Genomic DNA, 25,235 nt, shown 5'->3' with positions numbered 1-25,235 from the left:
GCAGCTATTGGATGGAATGGCCAGCTTTATGTTAGTAAGTTTGCTGGAATCTGGTGGTTGTCACGATTCAGCTAAATTTTAATCTATCATGCCCCAAATGATATGCTTTTGCACAGTGACTTTGCCCCATCTGATATGGAAAGCAGCAGAAGAAAGTTCTTTTTAAATGGGTGGGCAACAATTTTAACTCTGTGCAAAACTGGAATTTTATGCTTGTGGAAGTTTGGCCAACTTTGTTAATTCAATTTGTAATTTTTTTCTAACATTGAACTGCTGATCTGGTCAGGATTTGCCTCAGGTCATCAAGAAAGTCACATGACCTCATATACTATTAGTTGTAGTCATGAGCTATACCAGATTTGAGGCCAGTCTGAAGTTGGTACCACCTTTTACTTGATGTCAAGGAAAGTGTTAAAACTCATGTGTTCACTGAAATCCAATTCTAAGTTCATTATTAAGTAATTTTGACAGTATTTATACATCAATTTCAAATTTTCAATTGTAACAGTGACTTCAGATCTTTTTTAAAAGATCCGAATCTGTTGCAGTGCAAGTTTATATTAATACCTTGGATTTATCCAGTGCCTATTTGGCACACAGGGTTATCGGAGTTTAATGTTTACATGTAAAGAACATATTGTGAGCACCATAAAAACTAGTTACAGAAGGAAGCTGTGGTGACAGTATTTCCTGTTCTATGCTGCTGTTACAACTTTTAAGATAGTCTGATTCTTGATCTGCAGTTTGCAAAGTTCACTTTTCAATGCATATTTGATAGTTTGCATTTGTAACACTTCTCATGCATAAATTTAAGCTGCCTCATTGATAAACAGTTCAGTTTGTACTCCTTATCCATAGTTTCAAATTGATTTTATGGTAAAAGTTCTCAATTTGTTCATAATAGTGATGGTAAATCAGTTGTCTTATTTGAGGATCGGTCTCCAAATGGATCATCTCCTATCTGAACAGGTTTATCTTGCATACCTTTGGGACAAGGCATCCTGAGCTGCTGCTACTTGAACTTTTATCCAATGCATTTATTTAAGATGTTACAGCTCAAAACATACAGTTTGATGGACAAGTTATCTCCTCCTTGTCATTTAATGTCAATTTTGCCTTGCTTCAAAGACAGCCCTAGGGTGTGTTGCCTTTTTTCTCTCCTTGGAGTGTTGGTGATTTAAGAAATGAGGGAAAAGGCTTTGGAACGGAAGATGGGTTTTTTGGCCATCTGGGCATTCAGTTACTGAGCAAGTTTTGTAGCAGTTACACTTGAGTATCTGTGGAGTCATCTTCGTGATTATTTGCTTGTCGAGTCTATTGTTTCTGACTTAGGAACCATTATTTTCTTGCTGTTTGCATTGGTCATATTTTGATGTGTGCGCACTCGGAAGTGGCAAAAATGGAAAATGAAAGCTCAAGACAGGTAATAGTATTGTAACCATTGTTTTGGTTTTATATTGCTCGTGTTTGCACTATCCCAAGATTGAATAATGCAACGATTTGGGAAAGTTCAGAAAGTTAGCAAATTCTGATTCAAATAAAAGCTTAAAAAGTAATTGATTTATCCGATCCATATTGGCAATCTATTATTAAATGGTAGGCTGCACACTGGGTTGATGTCCACAATTCCTTTATATAATTGGATGATAGTTTCATGGGGATGTTGTCTGAAATTAAATTTGTATTTTTACATGTTTTCAATGTATGTCTGACATTCAGTTGAACAGTCCTACCTGACGTTTGTATGGCTTTGAGAGCCAAAGGTGCAGGAAACCATGATTGTGTTTTTACATCGCGCATTTCGTGACCACAGGATGTCAAAACACTTTGCAGCCAATGAAATATTTTGAGGTGTATTAGTCAATTTGTGCACTAGCAAGTACTGTAAACAGAACATGATAATGACCAAATCAGATTTGTATGATGTTGATTTACAGGATAAACGTTCTTCAGGTCAGTGGAATGATTTAATTGCTGCTTTTCAGAAATCTGTCTTCACCTCGGAATTTTGTGGGTGTTTGATTTTAATGTCCTTTGAAAAGAGAGCACATCAGCATAGCATTCCCTGAAGACTGAACTAGCAGCCTAGATCATTTTCAAATGAAACATGATCTCAACTGTATGGCTCAGGCTAAATGTTTTTTTTCCTTTCCTAGCAATGCAGGAGTTTCAGCCTATCACTAATTAAGCATCACCTAAGCATCCATATATGAGGCCCTTTATGGCAGCGCAGTGTCAGGCCGTAAGGCCTGGATTCACATCTTACCTGCTGCACAGATGTCTAACATCTCTGAATAGGTTGATTTAGAAAATGCCTAACCACGCAGGCAAGTGGGCATAGGGAGTATTCAGATGGTCATGTAGCTTGATTTTGGAGGACGGAAGAGTCTGCCAACTTCAGGTGCGAGCCTTTTTGTTTTAGTTTGAAAATCAAGTTGAAGCCTCAAAGAAGTTGAGGGATGCACTTTGTAGCTGTGGATGACTCTCTGCATCATTCCAGGTGACTATTAATTTCCCTAAGTTGAGGCCTTTTTTTGTTCTCAATGTTCCGGTATATTATAATCTGCATGTTTTGTGAAGTTACGTATTCATGATCACCAAACCTCACCCAAGCAACTCTAGCCAGAACAAAAACATGTTCTGCTATAACACATGTTTTTTTCAACTTGAATTGGTTTTCATGCAATTGAAGAATTTAGACCATTATTTGTAGAACATGAACTTTCCTTTCCTTTCCTGTATTGGTTAGAACGTGATTCCGGCACTGCGCGGTTATAATGACACGGCTATTGCACTGTTTTCTTAAGATCGCAAGAGAATGGAACTGACTCATTATAACCACTGTAAAAGTTGGTTCCGACATAAGAACAAGTCAGAAGCTCGAAATTCTTTAGTAACACATCACCTAACTTGTCAAAGTTTGCCCGTGCCGTACAAATCACAAGTGGAGTGAGTGCAATACTTCTGCTTGCCTAGGTGAATGTAGCTCCAACAGTAAAGTTCAACAACCAGGCATGTACCATCTTCAATGTTCACTGCCGTGCAGCTGTGTGTGCCATGTAGAAGATGCACTGCAGTAATTCACTAAGGCTCCTGTGACAGCAACTTCCAAACACTTGACCTCTGCCACTCTTGCCTTGAAGGTGGTAGATGCATAGGAATACCACCACCTGCAAGGTACCTCCCAAGCATTTGTTTATTGCCATTTATTCACTATTTACTGAATGAAATTCCTGGAACTCCACCTTTTAACCTGTATTGTGTCCCTACAAGCCAAAGATGGAAGACATTCAAGAAGTCAGCTCACTATTGCTTGCTGCATGGCAGTGTGGGATGGGCAGTAAATGCTGACCTATCAAGTGATGCTAACACCATCCTAATGAAGAAATAAAATCTTGCCTGGACTCCAGAATATCTAGTCTAGTGACATCTGGAGAACGTCATCTTCCCTGTTTCTCAGTGGTTCCTGTCACTCTTTAACTAGTGACTCGGTTGTTCTTCTCCGAACATCTTGGCATCTCTGAGCTCAGTTTTACATTAATGTCCCATTTTCTTGGCGGTTACGTCTAGCTGAAGCATTTGCCTGACGAACCTTCCTGATCAAGATCTTGATTTTTTTTTCTTTTTTTTAAAAGCTCCATTTTCTGCTGCAGACTGCTCCCAGTCCAAATTGCGCTGTGACATTTTAGCATGAACTGTATTCCAGTTCAGAACTTGCCATCATTATTCAGATCAAACCATGCTGATAATTATTCCTTTTAAAATCTGCAAAGAATTTGGAAGCAAATATAATTATCAGAAAAATGTAATGCTCTAGATTCAAAAGCAGAAATCAAAACCTAATAAAAGATATTCAAATGCTAACACTTTACAAAAAGCAGAATTATATTTTGGAATTTGGGAATAGAGTCTTCTTATATCTTAACTGCATTTGCAATGGCTTTTTATTTTGTCAAATTAAAAATTATCAATACTCAGTGATACTACAATAAATTTGTATTTCTGATTTAAGGCCAGGTGGCCTTAATAACCTCAAGCAAACTTAATGTAGTTTCATGCAATGTTTTTAACAACTGATTAGCAATAATGTTAAACTGAAACTCCTGTACTTGCATTTGTAGCCTGGAATCGTGTCACCGTTTAAGCGTGTTTTCCTGAAAGGAGAGAAGGGACGTGATAAGAAGGCACAAGAAAAGGTTACAGAACGAAGACCGTTGCATACAGTTACCCTGGCCTTGCCAGATCACAGAGTTGAACCAGAGATTCTGTTGAATGATTATATTGAAAAGGAAGTAAAGGTAGAACTGAAGTTCTGAAACTACTCTCTCATTATAAGCTGTAACTTTTTAAAATTTGCTATCCGTTTTCTTAAAAACGTGTATAATGCAACTATATATTGTGATCCTTTGGAAGCATATGTTGCCTTTTAAAATTATTGCCACCCATTGTTAATGCACATCCTGTTTTTGCGCTCTCTTGCATGAATGGACTTTCTTTTGGGAGGGGCTGAGAAAGAGGAACCATAATATAAATAGTCTATCTGGGTCTGCATCCAATCTATTTAACTTTTCATTTTGAATTACTGAGCACATTCGTTTTTGAAAAATGAAAGCAATGTCTTCATTTTTCAGTCTGCCTTCCTTTGTTTAAAGGCTCCGATTGCTTATTGAGTTTTATTTTGAAAATTGTCCTATCATATTCTCATTTACTCTGGTCATCACTCAAGTGGAGCCTCATTTGCTGCCTTCGTGGAGACTAATTGCCCCTTTTTAAAACTCTTGAGTAGAAAGTTATTGATTTTATTTTTACCATTTGATTATTTGCATTTCATTATTCTAATGTCCAATGGAGGTAAACTAACCTTTAAATAATTGAACTAACTCCTGAAGTGCAACTTTATTTTCTGAACGAGATTTGAGGATGATCTGGCCTAATTAGGCAGCTGCCTCAGTCGCATTTACTGGACTGAGGTGAGATGGATTAAGAGACGAAATTTTGAGAGCCCAAAATGTGGTTTTATGACTAAACTTGATTAAATGGGGAGCAACAAAAGAAAAGCTTCACGTTAAAAAAAAAATTGATACACCTGTGATGGGGCATTAAGGAAAAAGTCAGCACCAATATACCTATGTTCCTTTTTATTCAGCCTAATTGAACATGCACAACTCAAAGCATGTCGATATAGGAGTGTTGGACCAAACACTGTGGCCGTTCTGTGCAGTGTTGGGGCCTGGGTGTTAAGAGCCTATTTAAAACAGGATCCAACGTTTAGAGGACGTTTGAGTTGAAGTTTAAACGCTCATCTAAAAATGTTCAATGTATGTACATGGGAAGGTAGAACAATATTGACATACTGTTTTCAAGTCAGTTGACTCAAAGTGGCCACTTACCAATAAGCAATTTAAATGTTCTTTTCTGCAACTTAACATTCCAGTTACTCATTTGAGTAATTAATCAGTTTTACAGATCATGTGAATGTACTGCCGAAAGTGTAGTGAGGTAGAACTTGAAGCAAGATGGATGCATGGCCCATTCCCTACTATTTGAAAGATTGTACTAAGAAGTGGCAACAGTTTACGCAGATGTGCGTACTGTTGACATTAGGAAGGCAGCTTATAATGTGGATAGAAGAGCCATGAAAGCCCAAAACTAATGGGAATCTAATTGGAAACCATGCAGGCTGTCTGTTAGGAGTTTTCAGTAGCTGAGAGATGACAGACTGGCAGAGATAAGCTCTACTGAAATTTGCAGCCACCATACTGTACTTGCTGCAAATGATTAGTGGCATCTGTCCCAAAAAGGAGTTGTTGTCTACCAAGCATTCTTATCTCATGGAATTTTTTTATAATGGTGCTGAGATGAAGTGTATGCTTTGTCTTCCCTGATCTTAACCTGTATCTGAGGTGAAAGCTTTTTTTTTAAGATGCATTTTACCTGCTGAGTATCATGCATTTTCAGTTAAAGTCACTTCATAAGTACAAATAGTCTGACTCCACTGACCGTGGAAACCTAGTGTTGTCACATTTTTGACGTGAAATTGATCTTTAATGACGTGACAACTTGCATTTCCACTTAGCTCCTGATTTTTGACTACAAGATTCAATTAAACAAAATTTAACTGAACATAACTGTTTCAAAGCCTAATAGCTTCTCCTGAAGCTTTTTTTAAGATCTTTTAGATTACTTCCAATGTGGAAACAAGCCCTTCGGCCCAACAAGTCCACACCGACTCGTAACCCATCCAGACCCATTCCCCTACATTTGCCCCTTCACCTAACACTGCAGGCAATTTAGCATGGTCAATTCACCTAACCTGTGCATTTTTGGATTGTGGGAGGAAACCGGAGCACCCGGAGAAACTCACGCAGACATGGAGAATTAAAATCATAATTTTGTGTATTCTGCTGTTTGGAGTTCATTGAAGCTGTCTTTTTAGCTTTTTAGATTTGAGATGAGGAATCATCAAATGAGTAAAGAACAGCTATTCCATTAATTCTGTCCACTTTTCTCTTTCTCCTAAATTCATAGATTCACAGAGTATAGAAGAGGTCTTTTGGCTCATCGAGTCTTTTTGTACTGCCAAGAATGTATTGCTACTCTCACTAGTCCCGCATTCCCATGCTAGACCCTAGCCGTAAACGTATGACACTTTTAAGTATTCATTCAAGTATCTTTTAAAAAGGTTGAGGCGTTTCCCACCTTGACTATCCTCTCAGTCTATTCCAAACCCTAACCACACTGATTGAAAAAGCTTTTCATCAAATCCACTATAAACCTCATGCTTTTCATTTTAAGTGTGCCCCCTTGTTCTGAGTCATTCAACTAAGGTTGAAGGGTTTTGTGCTACAGTGAGAATCTCCATCTGATTTGAAACAGTATCTCCTTGTTAGCAGTCTTACTACTGTCAGTGACTTTTTGGCTCAGTCTTCCAAGGTTGAGGAGTATCATGCAGTTTGTACCCAGGTAGATGCATTACAGGTAACAGGGTTCAAAGTGAAACACTAGCACTGGCGCTACACCTATGTCAACCTGTGCTTTTGAATTGCTGACCACCCAAACGATCTAGGTCCATCCCCTCTTAGTGAAGATGAGAGGTGCCTTGCCATAGAACCATAGAAATGTACAACATGGAAACAGACCCTTCGGTCCAACCTGTTCATGCTAACCAGATATCCCCATCTAATCTAGTCCCACCTGTCAGCACCTGTCCCATATCCCTCCAAACCCTTCCTATTCATATACCCATCCAAATGCCTTTCACATGTTGCAATTGTACCAGCCTCCACCACTTCCTCTGGCAGCTCATTCCATACATGTACCACTCTCTGTGAAAAAGTTGCCTCTTACATCTCTTTCTTATATCTTTTCCCTCTCACCTTTAAACCTAGGCGCTCTAGTTCTGGACTCCCCTACCCCAGGGAAAAGACTTTGTCTATTTATCCTATCCATACCCCTCATGATTTTGTAAACCTCTGAGATCACTCTTCAGTCTCTGACGCTCGAGGGAAAACAGCCCCAGCCTATTCAGCCTCTCCCTATAGCTCAAATCCTCCAACCCTGGCAACATTCTTGTAAATCTTTTCTGAACCCTTCCAAGTTTCACAACATCTTTCCGATAGGAAGGAGGCCAGAATTGCATGCAATATTCCAGCAGTGGTCTCACCGATGTCCTGTACAGCCTCAATACAACCACTCGACTCTTATACTCAATAGTCTTACCAATAAAGGAAAGCATACCAAACGCCACCTTCACTATCCTATCTACCTGTCACTACTTTCAAGGAGCTATGAACCTGCGCTCCAAGGTCTCTTTGTTCAGCAGCACTTCCTCGGACCTTACCATTAAGTATATAAGTCCTGCTAGGATTTGCTTTCCCAAAATGCAGCATTTCGCATTTATCTGAATTGAACGCCATCTGTCACTTCTCAGCCCATTGGCCCATCTGATCAAGATCCCGTTGTAATCTGAGGTAATTTTCGCTGTCCATACACCTCCAATTTTGGTGTCATCTGCAAACTTTACTAACTATATCTCTTATGGTCCCATCCACATCATTTGTGTAAATAATGAAAAGTCATGGACCCAGCACCGATCCTTGTGGCACTGATTCAACAACCCTCCACCACCACCACCCTCTGTCTTCTACCTTTTTGAGTGATTTACTGGGAAGAGTATGTCTGGACTGGGCTGTCAAGGCCATAATCAGTGAAGCATGGAGTTGGCGCATTCCAACTCACTCATGCTCTTTGTTTTACATTAAGTAACAATTTTTAATAGAAATCCCACTCCTCCACTGGTTGAATTTGTGAAGGTTTAATAAAATTCAGTGACTCCATGGTGTTGCTAACTTCTGAAGTTATTGTTAACGTCAGTGCCGAAGCAGGCTATGGTAGATAGGTGCCTGGCAGAGTATTCCCACAGATGTAACTCCCCAGCCCAGCCATTTTCTAAAATCCCAGCCCCAGTGTTTATATAAATTCCTGCCAGTTCAGTAATTTTGTGATCGGTGGAAGTGACCAGCACACTAAGTACAACGGTAGCAGCCATGCTATCCTTTTTATCCTCTCTCCTTCCTCCCACTAGTCTCGTCTCTGATCTCTCACTGCCTCAGCAGGAGGTGCTCCCCTCTACTGAACCATTTGTCTGCACTCTACCTCAGGCCAAGCAGTCGTGCCTGATTCCAATTGTCTTGGACCCCCCCTCGCCGCTGGTAGTCGATGTGCAATGGTTTCTCTACGCCCTCAGGATGAAGTTCGGGGCCTGGAACATCAGAAACCTTATGGACGGTCCTGTCAGTGATGGGCTGGAACACTGCACCACCACCATTGCCTGGGAACTCAAGCACTGTGATATTGATATCACCACCCTGAGTGAAATTCAGCGGACAGGTGAAGAACACCTCAGAGCAAGGTCGAAAAGTGTGGCGCTGGAAAAGCACAACGAATCAGGCAGCATCCTAGGAGCAGGAGAATCGACATTTTGGAATATGGTGGGCGGGGGGGGAGTGACGGAGATAAATAGGGTGGGGCTGGGGAAATGTTACCTGGGAAGGTGATAGATGCAGGTGGGCATTGATGGTGATAGTGTGGAGTGGATAGAGGAGGTGGTGGTGACCAGTCGTCTTTCTGGGAAGATAAGGCCAAAGAAGAATGCCACATCCATGGACTTGACTTCGCCATCACAGACTGGGGTGGGCCAACTTTAGCCTCTGCAGAATAAGTGACCGCCACATTCCAACTCCTCTTGCTCAGAACCAGTCTGAAATGGTATTTGGTACATTTGCTGAAAATGTGTTGCTGGAAAAGCGCAGCATCCAAGGAGCAGGAGAATCGACGTTTTGGGCATGAGCCCTTCAAGAATGAGGAAAGTGTGCCAAGCAGGCTAAGATAAAAGGTAGGGGGGAGAGGCTTTGGAAATGCAATAGGTGGAAGGAGGTTAAGGTGAGGGTGATAGGCTGGAGTGGGGGTGGGGGCGTAGAGGTCAGGAAGAAGATTGCAGGTTAGGAAGGTGGTGATGAGTTCGAGGGTTGGGACTGAGACAAGGTGAGGGGAGGGGAAATGAGGAAACTGGAGAAATCGGAATTCATCCCTTGTGGTTGGAGGGTTCCTAGGCGGAAGATGAGGCACTCTTTCTCCAGCCGTCGTGTTGCAATGGTCTGGCGATGGAGGAGTCCAAGGACCTGCATGCCCTTGGTGGAGTGGGAGGGGGAGTTGAAGTGTTGAGTCACAGGGTGGTTGGGTTGGTTGGTCTGGGTGTCCCAGAGGTGTTCTCTGAAACATTCTGCAAGTAGGCGGCCCCTCTCCCAATATAGAGGAGGCCACATCGGGTGCAGCGGATACAGTAAATGATGTGTGTAGAGGTGCAGGTGAATTTATGGTGGATATGGAAGGATCCCTTGGGGCCTTGGAGGGAAGTAAGGGGGGAGGTATGTGCGCAAGTTTTGGATTTCTTGCAGTTGCAGGGGAAGGTGCCGGGAGTGGAGGTTGGGTTGGTGGGGGGTGTGGACCTGACGAGGGAGTGGTCTTTTCAGAATGCTGTTAGGGGAGGGGAGGGAAACATATCCCTGCTGGTGGGGTCCGTTTGGAGGTGGCAGAAATGACGATGGATGATACGATGTATATGGAGGTTGGTGCGGTGGTAGGTGAGGACCAGTGGGGTTCTGTCCTGGTGGCGATTGGAGGGGCAGGGCTCAAGGGCGCATTGAAGGCAGCAGCTGAGGACAAGGTAGTATTCCACTCAGCCTTGACCAGTCTGTCTCTGGTCCTTGCAGTGGGCGAACTAATCATCCGCAGTGACTTCAGCATCAAGGTCAGCAAAAGTGCAGATTTCTGGGATGATGTAATTGGGAAAGAGAAAGTAGGGAAGCAGATGTCCAGCTCTTCTCCTGACCATAATGTTCTCACCACCAGCACTCTTCAGCCAGTGACAAACAAAAAAAAAAGACGTGGCAAAACCCGAGCTCCAAATGCTGACCCCACCTTGACTTTAACATCTTTCTGATCCCTTGTTCTGATAATGGCAGAGTCACTTGTGCATTGCCAGGAACTGATGACTGGATGAGCCATCGCCTCATCTGAGCCAGGATTAACATTAAATATAGCCACGCCACAACAGAGACAACAGAAGTGGTGCCACACGAACTCAATGTTGAGGCCCTCTCAGACCCAGAAAAGAGAGCCTCGTTCAACCAGTTTCTCTCCACAAACCTAGCAGTCCTCACTGACACCAGGTTGCAAGATTCCAACTGTCTGTGGTCTGCCCTCAAGGTTGCTATCATTGTCTGCAAAACCAGTCAGTCACTTAAGCAGGAACCACTGGGACTAGTTTGACGAAAATGATCAGGAGATGACTAATGACTAATGAGCTGGAAGTGCATGGCATTTGAGTGTAAAACAGTGAACCTGCGATATAAAAAAAACAGGTGGTGGATGGAGAAAGCACTGGAAGCCCAATGAATGACCGACAACCATGGTGTGCAGGATTTCTTCTGTGTTGCTAAAACAACCTATGGATCAAACATCTAAGGCCCCACCCTACTGCTGGCCAAGGACTGAGTGACTCTTATCAAAGAAAAAGAAGCAAAGAAGAGGGAGCACATTAGGGGAGACCTCAACCAGAGCTCTGTCATCGATCTGAGAGTCCTTGACTGTGATACACCATACGCTCAGCAACACCCCAGCCACACACTAAATAGAGAAGCCCATCTGCCCGCTCAAGAACAAGGCTGCTGGATCAGATGGTAGCCCTGCTGCGGCATTGAAGTGTGGAGGTAAAGAGTTCTTGCTGCAGCTACATGCTCTTGTCCGTCTTCTCTGGGAGGAGGATAGCATTCTGGGAGAGATCATGCCATAGTCGTGAGCATTTTCAAAAAAAGAACATGCCTGATTGTGATAAATACAGGGGAATCTCACTGTTGTCAACCATTCGGAAAAGTCATTGCCAAGATCCTCCTCCACCATCTCCTTGTGGCTGAGGAATGTCTCCCAGAATTGCAGTGCAGCCTTTGGCCAAAGAGGGGTACAATCGACATTTTCACTTCTCTGCATTTCTTCTGCAGCTATTATGCAAAGAACCTACCCTGGACATGGCCACCTTTTTGACCTTACAAAAGCCTTTGACACCATAACCAGGAAGCATTATGGAGCATTATTTGTAAACAACGATCCTGGCTGAATTGCAAACTATATACAATCTAAACTTATGCAGTTGACCATATCAACCTGGTTAAATTTAAAGTGGAGGAGTAGGGCTAGAAAAGAATCAGTTCTGTTATGAAGCAGGCCAGACCCCTTCAAAACATTTCAAGAAAGTAGGTCGGACCCAACTTTGCCAGTTGTTTTAAGTAGTGTAAGCAGCTGGTCAAACCACTCAATGTTAAATAAAACAATTTATTTACTAGATTACCAAATGAAACACAAACAGAGGAGAACAGACGCAATCAATTAAAAGGTTCTTCATTACTGCCTGTGGTTTTCCAATTACAAAATTCAACTACATCCTTATGCAATCCAGGCCCGTAAAAATGTTTTTGTATTTTAGCTTGGGTTTTTCTCACCCCTAAGTAACCCCTAGCAGTTTGTGCGCTACTCGCAGCACCACCTTTCGAAATCCACTGGCAATACGACTTTAAGAACTTCTGCCCATTTCTCATCTGCCTGAATATGTGATGGTCTCCATTTCCTCCTTCAGAGATTTGTTTTTAAAGATAGCATTTAGGAATACATTTGGATTCTTTTTCTGTGTATTTTTTTTAATACAGTTGCTTTAAATTTCCATCTTTCTGCTATAACTCAATTGATTTATCTGAGCTAAAGATGTCTGCTTTATCATCTATCTGATCCTGGCTTATGCAAACCATCTGATCAAACAGGGTCTCTGCTAATTACAATTCAACTTTATTATCTGTACTTTCTGATCTCTCCTATTTCAAATGGTGACTCAGTGACTTCGTTACTGAACATGTCGAGAAAGATCCCACAACGTGTCCTGTAATAGATCAGTTGCCTGAGCTTCCACTAGTCTTTCAACTACGGTTCACTCCTGTAACCCTGCTATATCGTTAGCAAGGACAAATTGTATTCTTGGAGCTGACAGTTTGTCCAGTATTCCAACCATGATTTCTCCATTTTTTACTGGACACTCTGACCTCACTCTACATAAATGAGCACTTGTCTCACTATAAATTCCCATTACTGGCACTTTTCTGGCAATAGTCCTTCAGAGGTAATCTCTCCTCATCTTTCAACATCACAGATTGGGAGGATCCTGTATCTTTCAAGATTGTAAGCCTTTTGTCTGCTGCTCCTGGCCGATGCAAATAAACTTTACCTTCACAGATATATGGTTTAAGAAGGTCTGGCACTTCCTCCTCAACCAACCTCCAACCAGGTTGGTGCAGCTTTCAAACCTCCACTGTGCTTTCTATTACCACTCCAACAAAATTCCCTGGCTCATCCTGTTTCCCAGTGTTTTTCCTGAACCACCAATACTGATTTCACGTAGCCTATTTTATTGCAGTGAAAACACCAGAGTTTTTTAACTTCTTTCTGCTTCTGTTACCTTTTTTTTCGTCCTGCAGTAAGTTATCCTTATGATTTTCCCTAAATTCCAAATTTTTTTCTTTCTGCATGAGGATTTCTCTCTTCCCTAATTTCTATATCTCTCGGATTGAAATCGATGTAGAAGCCAAACTTCGATTTATGGACCAATTCATAAATATCAGCCATTTTAGTTGCTAATCTTGCCATTTTAATTTTCTGCACTTCCACATGAGTTCTCACTACTTCAGGAAGTGAATTTTTGAATTCCCCCAAAATAATCATCTCTCTAAGAACATTATAAGTTTGCTCTATTTTTAATAATATTTATTAATAATTTTTAGTAATCTCCACCTATCAAAATTACTTTGTTTGATCCTTTCAAACTCAATGTAGGTTTGACCAAGATCCCTCCTTAGATTCCTAAAACGTTGTCTGTAGCCCATATGCACTTAAGATGGCTTTCTTCACCACCTCATATGCCTCAGTTACCTCATTAGCTTTATCTACAAATTTTGTTTACAAATTGGCCACCACATTTGTTTAGCTACCTTTTCAAATGAGATGAAAAAGGCTTCCACGTTCTTCTTCTCAAATTTAGGCAGTGCTTGAACATATTTAAATAGTTTCTTTTCAGGCCTTTGGCTACCATGGGTTTACTCATCCTGACACTCTTCCTCACTAAGCTTATCTTCAGCCTTCATATCAGTCCTTTTTAAGCTGACTTTTCTTTTTAAGTGCCAATTTCTGAAGTTCAAACTCCTCCTTCTCTCTTCCTTTCTTTTAATAATTTAAACCGTTTCATTTTGTTGTTTTTTCCTTGACTTTTGCCTCTAACTCCAGTTGCTTCATTTTCAATTGAATTTCAGCCATCGCTAAAGATTCTGATGGCATTTCCAACAAATTTAAATATTGAGCTATTGTTGTAATTATCTCTCATTTCTTTACAGAAGGAGACAGCTCCGACTTCAGTTTATCTGCTAATTCCAGCAGCTTGGCCTTAACCACCTTCTCTAAAACCTCAAAAATCACTCTCACTTCTTTCAGCCCTAGAAAACTCTTTAGTGACTGAAAGAGCCATTATTATCCCAAGGAGAAAGTGAGATCTGCAGATGCTGGAGATGAGAGCTGAAAATGTGTTGCTGGAAAAGCGCAGCAGGTCAGGCAGCATCCAAGGAAGCAGGAGAGTCGACGTTTCAGGCATGAGCCCTTCTTCAGGATTCCTGCAACACATTTTCAGCGTTATTATCCCAAGCACTGTTTAAACCAACTGAATTCACCTGGAACAAAAGATACTAACCCTCACCATTCGCTGCCTTTGAGTTCAACAACTCTGATCCGAAATTGGAGCTACAGAATAAGTCCTGCAAAGCCGCCTCCAGTCTGTTATAGACCAAGTCAGACTCCTCAAAATGTTTAAAGATAGTAGCCCGGACCCTAATTTTGCAAATTGTTTTAAGCAGGTGTAAAACGGATATTTCCTGGAGTGATGCCCCTGGTCAAACCACTTTTTTTTTAAACAAGACAGAACTTATTTACAAGATTACCGAATGAAACAAACAAAAGAACAGAATACTTAATAACCTAACCTATCCAAAACCCCAACAAATTATCCCAATTTACTGATGCTGTTCCACATATTTGCAAGAGACCCCGTAAACACCCTTTGGCACAAAAGGTAAAAATCAAACACAGGGTCTTACAGGGAAGAGAGAGAGACAGCAGAAAGATTCAGCATGGAACCCCTTCTTCCATGTAGTTATTTCTTGGGCCAGTAGCCTCAAAGTTGATTGACTATCCACCTAAAGCACGCAGACTGCTCAAACCAAACCAGACCAGAGAAAAGGTGAACTTGGAGAACTGGCCACTCCCTTTCATTGTACAAGAATATTTTTAAACTTGAAAGCATTTTGCCTGAGGCAGTATCTGTTAGCTATAATCAAATTGACCATAAAACCCTAGACCTTCTGGAACCTGTACCTTTATGACCACTCTGGAAAAAATAATGAAGGACAACCTAACCTTGTTAAAGGTGCAGAATCATCTCACTTCTGTTCACATGTTTGAGGAATTGCTGTATAATTAACTAAAATTATGTAAGATCTGTCTTGTTTCATGTCTTTCAAATGTAAGCTCTTATTTAGTCTTCTTTTAAAATTGTTACTTAGTGATTTATATGCAGAGATCACTGATTATTTAATATCGTTGTGTACCTCCACTAATTTGTACTTTATTTGCCTGCATTCAACAAATTTCATGGATTTATTAGTCGCTTGATTAGCGTCCTCTCTTTATTGTAGTATTTAGGGCAACTCACGTCAGTGCCTGGTTACCTGAATCCATCCAGTCGAACTGAGATACTGCACTTGTTAGATAATGCAAGGGTGAGTAATGCTTTGATTGTTCTATTTGGGAAGGTTACTGCACATAAAACCAGGTCTACGTTCTACAAAAAGGCAACCTGGCGTTTTAAATCCCTAATGGATTATTAAACTTCCAAAGCATCTTGCAAGAAATAAGGAGCTTTTGCCAGTGTCCTCGCTAACACATTCCTTGACTAGCATCACAATAACCGATTAGTTGGTCACCTTCATCTCATTGCTTTAATGGTGTATTGCTATGTGGCGTTGCGTTCTCTTATACTATGGTATTGCCTATAATTTAAACAAAGAAACATCCTAGGCTGTAAAATGCTTCAGGGCATTATTGTTTTAAGGGATTAGAGAAATGGCATGTTATTACAATGATGTTGATGATTATTTAGGCCTTATTTGAAACTAAGCACCTTCTGTGTGCAATCTGAAAAGCTAATATTATACTCCCTGTCTGATGAAATTATGAAAGTATTTTCAGCTAGCTGCTCACATAACTAGTTTGGTTAACTAGTTCGAGTTGGTCGTTTTCATGTCTGATAAGGGGATTAGTAACTTATTCTTGGAGAATTAAAGTATAAGCCAATTTATTTACAAATGTTTTCTTAATTTTCAGAGGGCACATCAGCTTCCAGGACCACTAACATCAGAACAAGATGCCGTGATTAGTGTGTCTGCATACAATGTTAAATTGGTGTGGCGGGATGGTGAAGATATTATCCTCCGACTTCCAATCCATGACATTGCAGCAGTCTCTTATATCAGAGATGATTCCCTTCACCTGGTCATTTTTAAAACTGGTAAGTTTTGTGCTTCGGTAGGATATTCTCCCAAGTCATCCTGACATCTAAGACAAAAGCAAGTGCATTGTTTAAAAAAAATTTTTAACTTTTGTATCTGCTACACATTATTGGCAATAGACTGTTTTCATAATGCAAGTGTTTGTCACATACCAACAGCATAAATTATAAGCAAAAAGAGCATTTTAAGGTAGTATCATGTCACACACGTTAATTTTTGGCCCAATTCTGAACACTTCTCCTACTAAAGAATAAGGCAACTACATTTCTTCTGACAATGCCATCGATGGAAATTCTCACCCCCAAATTCCTTCTGCTAGAACATAGAGCGTTACAGCGCAGTGCAGGCCCTTTGACCCTCAGTACTGCACCGAACGGTGGAACCAATCTGAAACCCTTCTAACCTACACTATTCCATTCTCATCCATATGCACATCCAATGACCATTCAAGTGCCCTTAAGGTTGGTGAGTCTGCTACTGTTGCAGGCAGTGCATTCAACGCCCCTACTACTGACTAAAGAAACTACCTTTGACATCTATTCTATGTCTATCGCCCTTCCATTTGAAGCTACGTCCCCTCGTGCTAGCCACCATACAAGGAAAAAGGCTCTCACTGTCCAACCTGTCTCACCCTCTGATTACCTTGTGTCTCAATTAAGTCACCTCTCAACTTCTCTCTAACAAAAACAACCTCAAGCTCATAAGACCTTTCCTCCATACCAGGCAACATCCCAATAAATCTCCTCTGAACCCTTTCCAAAGCTGTAATGTGGTGACCAAAACTGTACGCAATACTCCAAATGTGGCCATGCCAAAGGTTTGTACAGCTGCAGCATGATCTCATGGTTCTGAAACTCAATCCATCTACCAGTAAAAGCTAACACACTCCCTGCCGTCTTAACAACCCTATCTGCCTGAATGGCAACTTTCAAGGATCTATGTATCTGGACATAGTGTATATGAGCAGAGAGATCTCTATCAAGAATCTTACCATTTGCCTAGTAGTCTGCATTCCTGCTACTCCTTCAAAAGTGAATCACCTCACTTTTCCACATTAAACTCCATTTGCTACCCCTCAGCCCAGCTGTGCAGCTTATCTCTTGTCTCTCTGTAACCGACAACATCGTTCGTCACTATCCACAACTATATCGATCTTGGTGAAATCTGCAAACTTACTAACCCATTCTTCTACATCTCATCCTCAATTATAAAAATGACAAACAGCAGTGGACCCAAAACAGATCCTTGCAGTACCCCACTAGTAACTGAACTCCAGGGTGAATATTTTCCATCAACCGCCACCCTCTGTTGTCTTTGAGCTAGCCAAGTTCTGATCCAAACTGCAAAATCACCCTCAATCCCACATCTCCATATTTTGTGCAGTAGCCTACAATGGGGAACCTTATCAAATGTCTTACTGAAATTCATATACTCCACATCAACTGCTTTACCCTCATCCACCTGTTTAGTCACTTTCTCAAAAAAAACTCAATAAGGTTTGTAAGACGCTACCTACCCTTCACAAAACCATGTTGACTATCACTAAGTGAAATGTTGGAAAGGGTTATAAGAGAGAGGATATATAATCATCTAGAAAGGAATAAATGGATTAAAGTAAGACTCTCAGGTCTATAATTACCAGGATTGACTCTACTCCCCTTCTTGAACAAGGGAGCAACATTTGCTATCCTCCAGTCTTTGCACTATTTCGATAGACAATGACGACATAAAGATCAAATCCAAAGGCTCCGCAATCTCCTGGCTTCCCAGAGAATCCTTGGATAAATCCCATATGGCCCAGAGGAGTTATCTAGTTTTAAACTTTCCAGAATTGCTAACACCTCCTCCTTATACACCTCCATCCCATTTGGTCTAGTAACCTGTATCTCAGTATTCTCCTCGACCACATTATCTTTTCCTGTGTGAATAATGACCAAAACTATTCATTTAACGCTTTTCCTCCTATATCTCCTGACTCCACGCACAACGTCCCACTACTCTGCTTGATTGTCCCTAATCTTAGTCTAGACATTCTTTTATTCCTGATATAGCTATAGAAAGCCCGAGGATTTTTCTTGATCCTATCCGTCAATGACTTCTCATATCCCCTTCTGGCGCTCCTTAGTCCTCTCTTTAGGTCTTACCTAGCTAGCTTACCTAGGTCTTAAGCACCCTAACTGAGCCTTCATATCTCATCCTAACATAAGCCCTTTACTTCCTTAGTAAACCACTGCCCCCGTGTTTGACAGCTTCCTCCCTGCTTGACCGGTACATACTTTACAAAGACCTGACTGCAGTAGCTGGTCCTTTTGAATAAGCTCCATATTTCAGTTATGCCCATCCCCTGCAGTTTCGTTCACCATCCAATGCATCCTAAATCTTGCCTAATCACATTGTAATTGCCTTTCCCTTAGCTATACCTCTTGCCCTGTGGTATATACCTATCCCTTTTCCATCAATAAGGTAAACATAACCGAATTGTGGTCACTATCACCAAAATGCTCACCTACATCTAAATCTAATACCTGGCCGGGTTCATTACCCAGTACCAAATCTAATGCGGCCTTGCCCCTTGTTAGCCTGTCTACATATTGTCAGGAAACACTCCTGCATACACAGGACAAAAGTGACCAATCTAAAGTACTTGAACTGTCGAATTCCCAGTCAATATTTGGAAAGTTGAAGACCCCCTCTCTCCTATTGAGGATCATCTTTGCTATCCTATCCTCCTACGTCCCTGGAACTATTTGGAGACCTATAGAAAACTCCCAACTGAGTAACCCCTCCCTTCCTGTTTCTAATCTCCGTTCATATTGCCTCTGTAGAGGAGTCTCAAATATCCTTCTGCAACCATGATACTGTCCTCCATCTAACACTACCACACCACACGCTCTTTCACCATTATCTCTGTTCTTACTGGAACTTGCAATAACCATTCCTGTCGCTGCTCCATCCATGTCTCCGAAGTGGCCACAATATCGAAGTCCCAGGTATCAACCCACGCTGCATGTTCACCCACCTTTATTCTGGATGCTCCTGGCATTGAAGCAGACACACTTCAAACCCCAATTTCTTGCCTGCCAGTGCCGCCTTGCGATCTTGAAATATTAGTTCTGACTTCAGTAAACTCATCCTCCCATATATTCAAACTACAATTTTGGTTTGCATCCCCCTGCTAAAATTAGTTTTAAACCCACCTGAAGAGCATTAGCTAATTTTCCACTCAGGATATTGGTACCCCTATGGTTCAGGTGAAGACCAATTTGTTTATAGAAGTCCCACCTAGCCCCAATTATCCAGGAATCCTAAATTCTCCCTCTTGCACCATCCCTGCAGCCACACGTTCAACTGCTCGCTTTCCCTATTCCTCATTTTGCTAGCACGTGGCATCAACAGCAAACCAGAGATGATTGTTTGTTTGTTTGTTTGTTTGTTTGTTCTAGCTCTAAACTTCTACCCTAGCTCCCTGAATTTCTGCTTTTCTGATCCCTTTTCCTACCTATGTCATTTGTGCCTATGTGGACCACGACTTAGGGCTGCACCCCTCCGCCTGAAAACACAATCAAAGACATAGTGAACTCTGGCACCTGGGAGGCAACACATCAACCATGAGTCTCTCGAGTTTCCACAGAACCACCAAGCTGTCCCTCTAACTATGGAATCCCCAATGACTCGTGCTCTGATCCTCTTTCCCGCTTCCCTTCTGAGCAACAGGGACAGACTGCCAGAGACCTGTCCCCCATTGCTTACCCGTGGTAAGTTGTCACCGCCAATTGTATCCAAATCTGTATACTTGTTTTTGAGGGGAATGGCCACAGGGGATCCCTGCACTGTCTGCCAGTTCCCTTTCCATCCCCTGACCGTAACCCATCTACCGTTTTCTTTTACCTGAGGTGTGACTACCTCACTAACTCCTGCCAATAACCCCTTCCACCTCCCAACTGATCCGAAGTTAAAGGTCCAGCTCTAGTTCCCTAATGCGCTTTTTGAGAAGCTGGAGTTGGGTGGACTTGCAACAGGTGCAGTCAGCAGGGACGCTACTAGTATTCCTTACCTCCCACATTCTGCAGGAGGAATGTTGAACTGCCCTAACCTCCATTTCCACTATTTGAAATTCCCGACAAGATTGCTGAAAAACTTTTTTTTTAAAAAAGTCAATTTCGGCTTTACTGGAGTTCCTTACTATTGTGTTCTGTCTGTAGCTATCTTATGAAAGGCAGTTATCCTCTCCTTATCACTTCTGCATGCAGCTACTTAATCTGCTTGGAATTAAGCTGTGATGGGATCTGGTTTCAAATTGACCTGGCAGAACCAAACTGGGCATCTGAAGAGGTTATTGGTATGCTGTGGTATGGGTAGTTACTAGTTTGGCAGGGTGTTTGGGAACCTAAGGGAAGGCTCTGAGTGAGCTAGGGTGGGTGAGGTTTTCAGGCAAAATGGAATTATAGTAAATAAAAAGCAAGGAGCAGTTGATCAGTGTCAGCAACAAAATGAGTGGAAACCAGGTAGTGCCAGAAAAGGAGCGAATGTTTAAAAACAAAGGTTCTTCTTGTGGCAGTTTTAAGATTTTAAAAAAACTTTAAAAACTGGTATAAGGGTACTTTTCCTGAATGCTTGTAGCATTCCAAACAAGGTAAGTTAATGCACAAATCATTGCAAATGGGTGTGGTGTAGTGGTTATTACAGAGATGTGGTTGCAGGGTGGTCATGACTGGGAGTTAAATATTCAGGGATTTCTAACCATTGGGAAAGGCAGACAGGGAGGTTTGGCTCTGATAATTAAAGATGGCATCAGAAAAATGATATAGGTTCAAAGGAGAAAAATGTGAATGGAAATTTGAAATAATAAGGAGGAAAAAATATCTATAAGCATAGTCTATAGGCCACCAAGTAATAACCTCATGGTAGAACAGACAATAAACAAAGAAATAATAAAACTGATAGAGCAATTATGAGGGATTTTAATCTACATATTTAGTTAAATCAAATCTGTCAAACCTTGAGACGGAGTTCATAGAATGTATCTGAAATAGTTTCCTCATCAACATGTAATGGAATCTACAAAGGAGCAAGCTGTCCTAGATCTGGTCCTGTGTAATGAGACAGGAATAATTAATCATTATCCTAGTTGGAGATCCTTTCTGAAAGAGCAAACACCGTATGGTTGAGTTTAAAATACAGATGGAGAGTGAGAAGCTAAAATCCAATGTGTCTTGTGTTTAAACAAAGGGAACTACAATGGGATGAGGGCAAAGTTGGCTAAAGTAGACTGGGAACAAAGCCCCTGAGAGTCTTTTGACCTGAAATGTTAGCTTTAATTTCTCTCCATAGATACTGCCAGACCTCCTGAACTTTTCTAGCAATTTGTTTTTGTTTCTAATTTATAGCATCCACAGTCCTTTTGGTTTTTATTTAGCAAAGACAATATGGTGGGTCAATTGAGGAACAGTAGAGGACTTTCAAAGTGACTTTTCAGTGATCAGCAAAAGGATGGACTGTAGGAAAGGGCTTTTATTACCTATATGTTTAACTAAGGTCAACAGCTACGGACGCTATAAAGAAAGGAAAGATTGAGAGTAAGCTAACTCAGAATATTAAAAACGGGGAAAAGTTTCTACAAATATATAAAATGAAAGAGTGGCTAAGGTAAACATTCCTCACTTAGAGGATGAGAAAGAAGATGTAATAATAGGAAATGGCTGCGGCATTGAACAGGTATTTTGTCTGTTTTCTTAGTGGAAGGTACAAATAACATGCCAATAACTGACAAGGAGGCGATGGCAGATGAGAACCTAGAAACTGTCATTATCACTAAAGGGATAATTTTGGGCAAGCGAATGGGGTTAAGTCTCTTTGCCCTGTTGGAATGCATCCCAGGATACTAAAACAAATGGCATGGGTCATTGGCAAATGCACTCGTAATTTATCAGAATTCAGTGGGCTCTGGGGTGGTTTTGGTAGATTGGGAAACCGCAAAAGTGAGGCCACTGGTTTTTAAGAGGTAAACAAATGACAGGCTAATTACAGCTGATAACTTGTGCAGTGGGGAAATGCTTGAAACTAATGAGACACCTGGATAGACATTGTCCTATCGGACAGTCACAGCATGGGCTTGTGAAAGACAGTTATGTTCAACTAATGTCAAGGATAGTATTACAACGGTGGAAAGGACAATGGATGAAGACTTGCCATCTGAGGTAGGTGGGCTGAGGTTAGAAATAGGAAAGGTGAGGTCACCTTGTTAGGAGTTTTTACAGGCCTCCTAATAGTCCTAGAGATGTAGAAAGGATTGCGAGGATGATTCAGGAGAAGAGTGAAAGTAATAGGGTGGTTGTTATGGGGGGCTTTAACTTTCCAGATATTGACTTGGAAAGCTATAGCTCGAGTACGTTAGATGGGTCGGTGTTTGTCCAATGTGTGCAGGAGGGTTTCCTGACACAATATGTAGACAGGCCAACAAGAGGTGAGGCCATACTGGATTTGGTTCTGGGTAACGAACCAGGCCAGGTGTTTAGAATTAGAGGTAGGTGAGCACTTTGGGGACAGTGACCGCAATTCGGTGACTTTTACTCTAGTGATGGAGAGGGATAAGTGTGCATTGCAGGGCAAGCATTATAGCTGGGGGCAGGGAAATTATGATGCAGTGAGGCATGATTTAGGATGCATGACTTGGAAAAGTAGGCTTCACGGGAAGGACACAATCGATATGTGGAGCTTGTTCAAGGAGCAGCTATTGAGTGTCCTTGATAAGTATGTACCTGTCAGGCAGGGAGGAAAGGGCCGTGTGAGGGAGCCATGGTTTAATAAGGAATTGGAGTCCTTTGTTAAAAAGGAAGAGGGCGGCTTATGTAAAGATGAGGCGTGAAGGTTCAGTTGGGGCAGTTGAGAGTTATAAGGTAGCCAGGAAGGATCTAAAGAGAGAGCTAAGAGCAGCAAGGAGGGGACATGAAAAGTCCTTGGTTGGCAGGATTAGGGAAAACCCAAAGGCTTTCTATAGGTATGTCAGGAATAAAAGAATGACTAGGGTAGGAATACGTCCAGTGAAGGATAGTAGTGGGAAGTTGTGCGTGGAGGTTGAAGAGATTGGAGAGACACTGAATGAATACTTTTCGTCAGTATTCATTCAGGAACATGACATTGTTGCCAATGTGAATATTGCGTCACAATTAATTAGAATGGATGACTTTGAGGTATGTAGGGAAGAGGTGTTGGAAATTCTGGAAAGGGTGAAAATAGATAAGTCCCCTGGGCCTGATGGCATTTATCCTAGGATTTGCTGGGAAGCAAGGGAGGAGATTGCAGAGCCATTGGTCTTGATTGTTATGTCCTCGTTGTCTACAGGAATAGTGCCAGAAGACTGGAGGATAGCAAATGTGGTTCCCTTGTTCAAGAAGGAGAGTAGGGATAACCCTAGTAACTATAGGCCAGTGAGTCTCACTTCTGTTGTGGGCAAAGTCTTAGAGAGAATTGTAAGGGATAGGATTTATGAACATCTGGATAGGAATAATGTGATCAAGGATAGTCAGCATGGTTTTGTGAAGGGCAGGTCGTGCCTCACAAACCTTATTGAATTTTTTGAGAAGGTGACTAAGGAGGTGGACGAGGGTAAAGCGGTTGATGTGGTGTATATGGATTTTAGTAAGGCGTTTGATAAGGTTCCCCATGGTAGGCTGCTGCAAAAAATATGGAGGTATGGCATTGAGGGTGTGTTAGAGGTTTGGGTTAGGAATTGGCTGGCTGGAAGAAGACAGAGGGTAGTAGTTGACGGTAAAGTTCATCTTGGAGTGCACTTACTAGCGGTGTTCCACAAGGATCAGTTTTGGGACCATTGCTGTTTGTCATTTTTATAAATGACCTGGAGGAGGGGCTAGAAGGTTGGGTGAGCAAGTTTGCGAATGATACGAAAATCGGTGGAGTTGTTGACAGTGAAGAAGGATGTGGCAGGTTATAGCGGGATATAGATAAGCTGCAGAGCTGGGCAGAAAGGTGGCAAATGGACTTCGATGTAGGTAAATGTGAAGTGATTCACTTTGGTAAGAGTAACAAGAAGATGGAGTACTGGTCTAATGGTCGGATACTTGGTAGTGTGGATGAGCAGAGAGATCTTGATGTCCATGTATACAGATCTCTGAAAGTTGCCATCCAGGTAAATAGTGCTGTGAAGAAGGCATACTGGCTTTTATTGGTAGAGGAATTGAGTTCTGGAGTCCTGAAGTCATGTTGCGGCCGCATCTGGAGTATTGTGTGCAGTTTTGGTCGCCATACTATAGGAAGGATGTGGAGGCACTGGAATGGGTGCAGAGGGGGTTTACCAGGATGTTGCCCGGTATGGTAGGAAGATCGTATGAGGAAAGGCTGAGGCACTTGAGGCTGTTTTCATTGGTGAAAAGAAGGTTTAGGGGTGACTTGATAGAGGTGTACAAGATGATTAGGGGTTTAGATAGGGTTGACCATGAGAATCCTTTTCCACATATGGAGTCAGCCATTACGAGGGGACATAACTTTAAATTAAGGGGAGGTAGGTATAGGACAGATGTTAGGCGTAGATTCTTTACTCAGCGAGTCATGAGTTCATGGAATGCCCTGCCAATAGCAGTGGTGGACTCTCCCTCTTTATGGGCATTTAAATGGTCATTGGATAGACATATGGAGGATACTGGGCTAGTGTAGGTTAGGTGGGCTTGGGTCGGCACAACATCGATGGCCGAAGGGCCTGTACTGCGCTGTATTTTTCCTTATTCTAATTTACTGGATTTGACAGCGGGGAATTGGTGGATGTGGTATATTTGGATTTACACGGGGGCATTCAGGCTGCTGTGTAAGATAAAGGTGCATGGTGTTACAGGTAATGTATTAGCACGGATAAAGGACCTGTTAACCAACTGAAAGCAAAGTGAGGATAAATGGGTATTTTTCTGGTTGGCTATGGGCCTGGTCCACAAGTTAAAATTCTAAATTGGAGCAAGATCAATTCTGATAGTATAAGACAGAAACTTTCAATAGTTGATGAGTGGATGCTTTTCA

At 41.7% G+C, this 25,235-nt stretch overlaps 1 protein-coding gene across 3 annotated transcripts in view; it reads left to right on the top strand.

Annotated features, from left to right (window-relative positions):
* The window catches only part of ccm2 (CCM2 scaffold protein), a 119,026-nt gene that overhangs the window by 52,281 nt on the left and 41,510 nt on the right, over positions 1–25,235 (top strand). For all 3 annotated transcript variants that reach the window (XM_060851534.1, XM_060851552.1, XM_060851543.1), the window contains exons 2-4: positions 4,122–4,298; positions 15,339–15,422; positions 16,027–16,210. In XM_060851534.1, the coding sequence (XP_060707517.1) occupies positions 4,122–4,298; positions 15,339–15,422; positions 16,027–16,210 (445 nt within the window). The remainder of the gene's footprint in view (positions 1–4,121; positions 4,299–15,338; positions 15,423–16,026; positions 16,211–25,235) is intronic.

The sequence above is a fragment of the Hemiscyllium ocellatum genome, chromosome 3 (genome assembly GCF_020745735.1).
Source record: "Hemiscyllium ocellatum isolate sHemOce1 chromosome 3, sHemOce1.pat.X.cur, whole genome shotgun sequence".
NCBI classification, from domain to species: domain Eukaryota; kingdom Metazoa; phylum Chordata; class Chondrichthyes; order Orectolobiformes; family Hemiscylliidae; genus Hemiscyllium; species Hemiscyllium ocellatum.
This window is presented reverse-complemented; position numbering and strand designations above follow the sequence as displayed.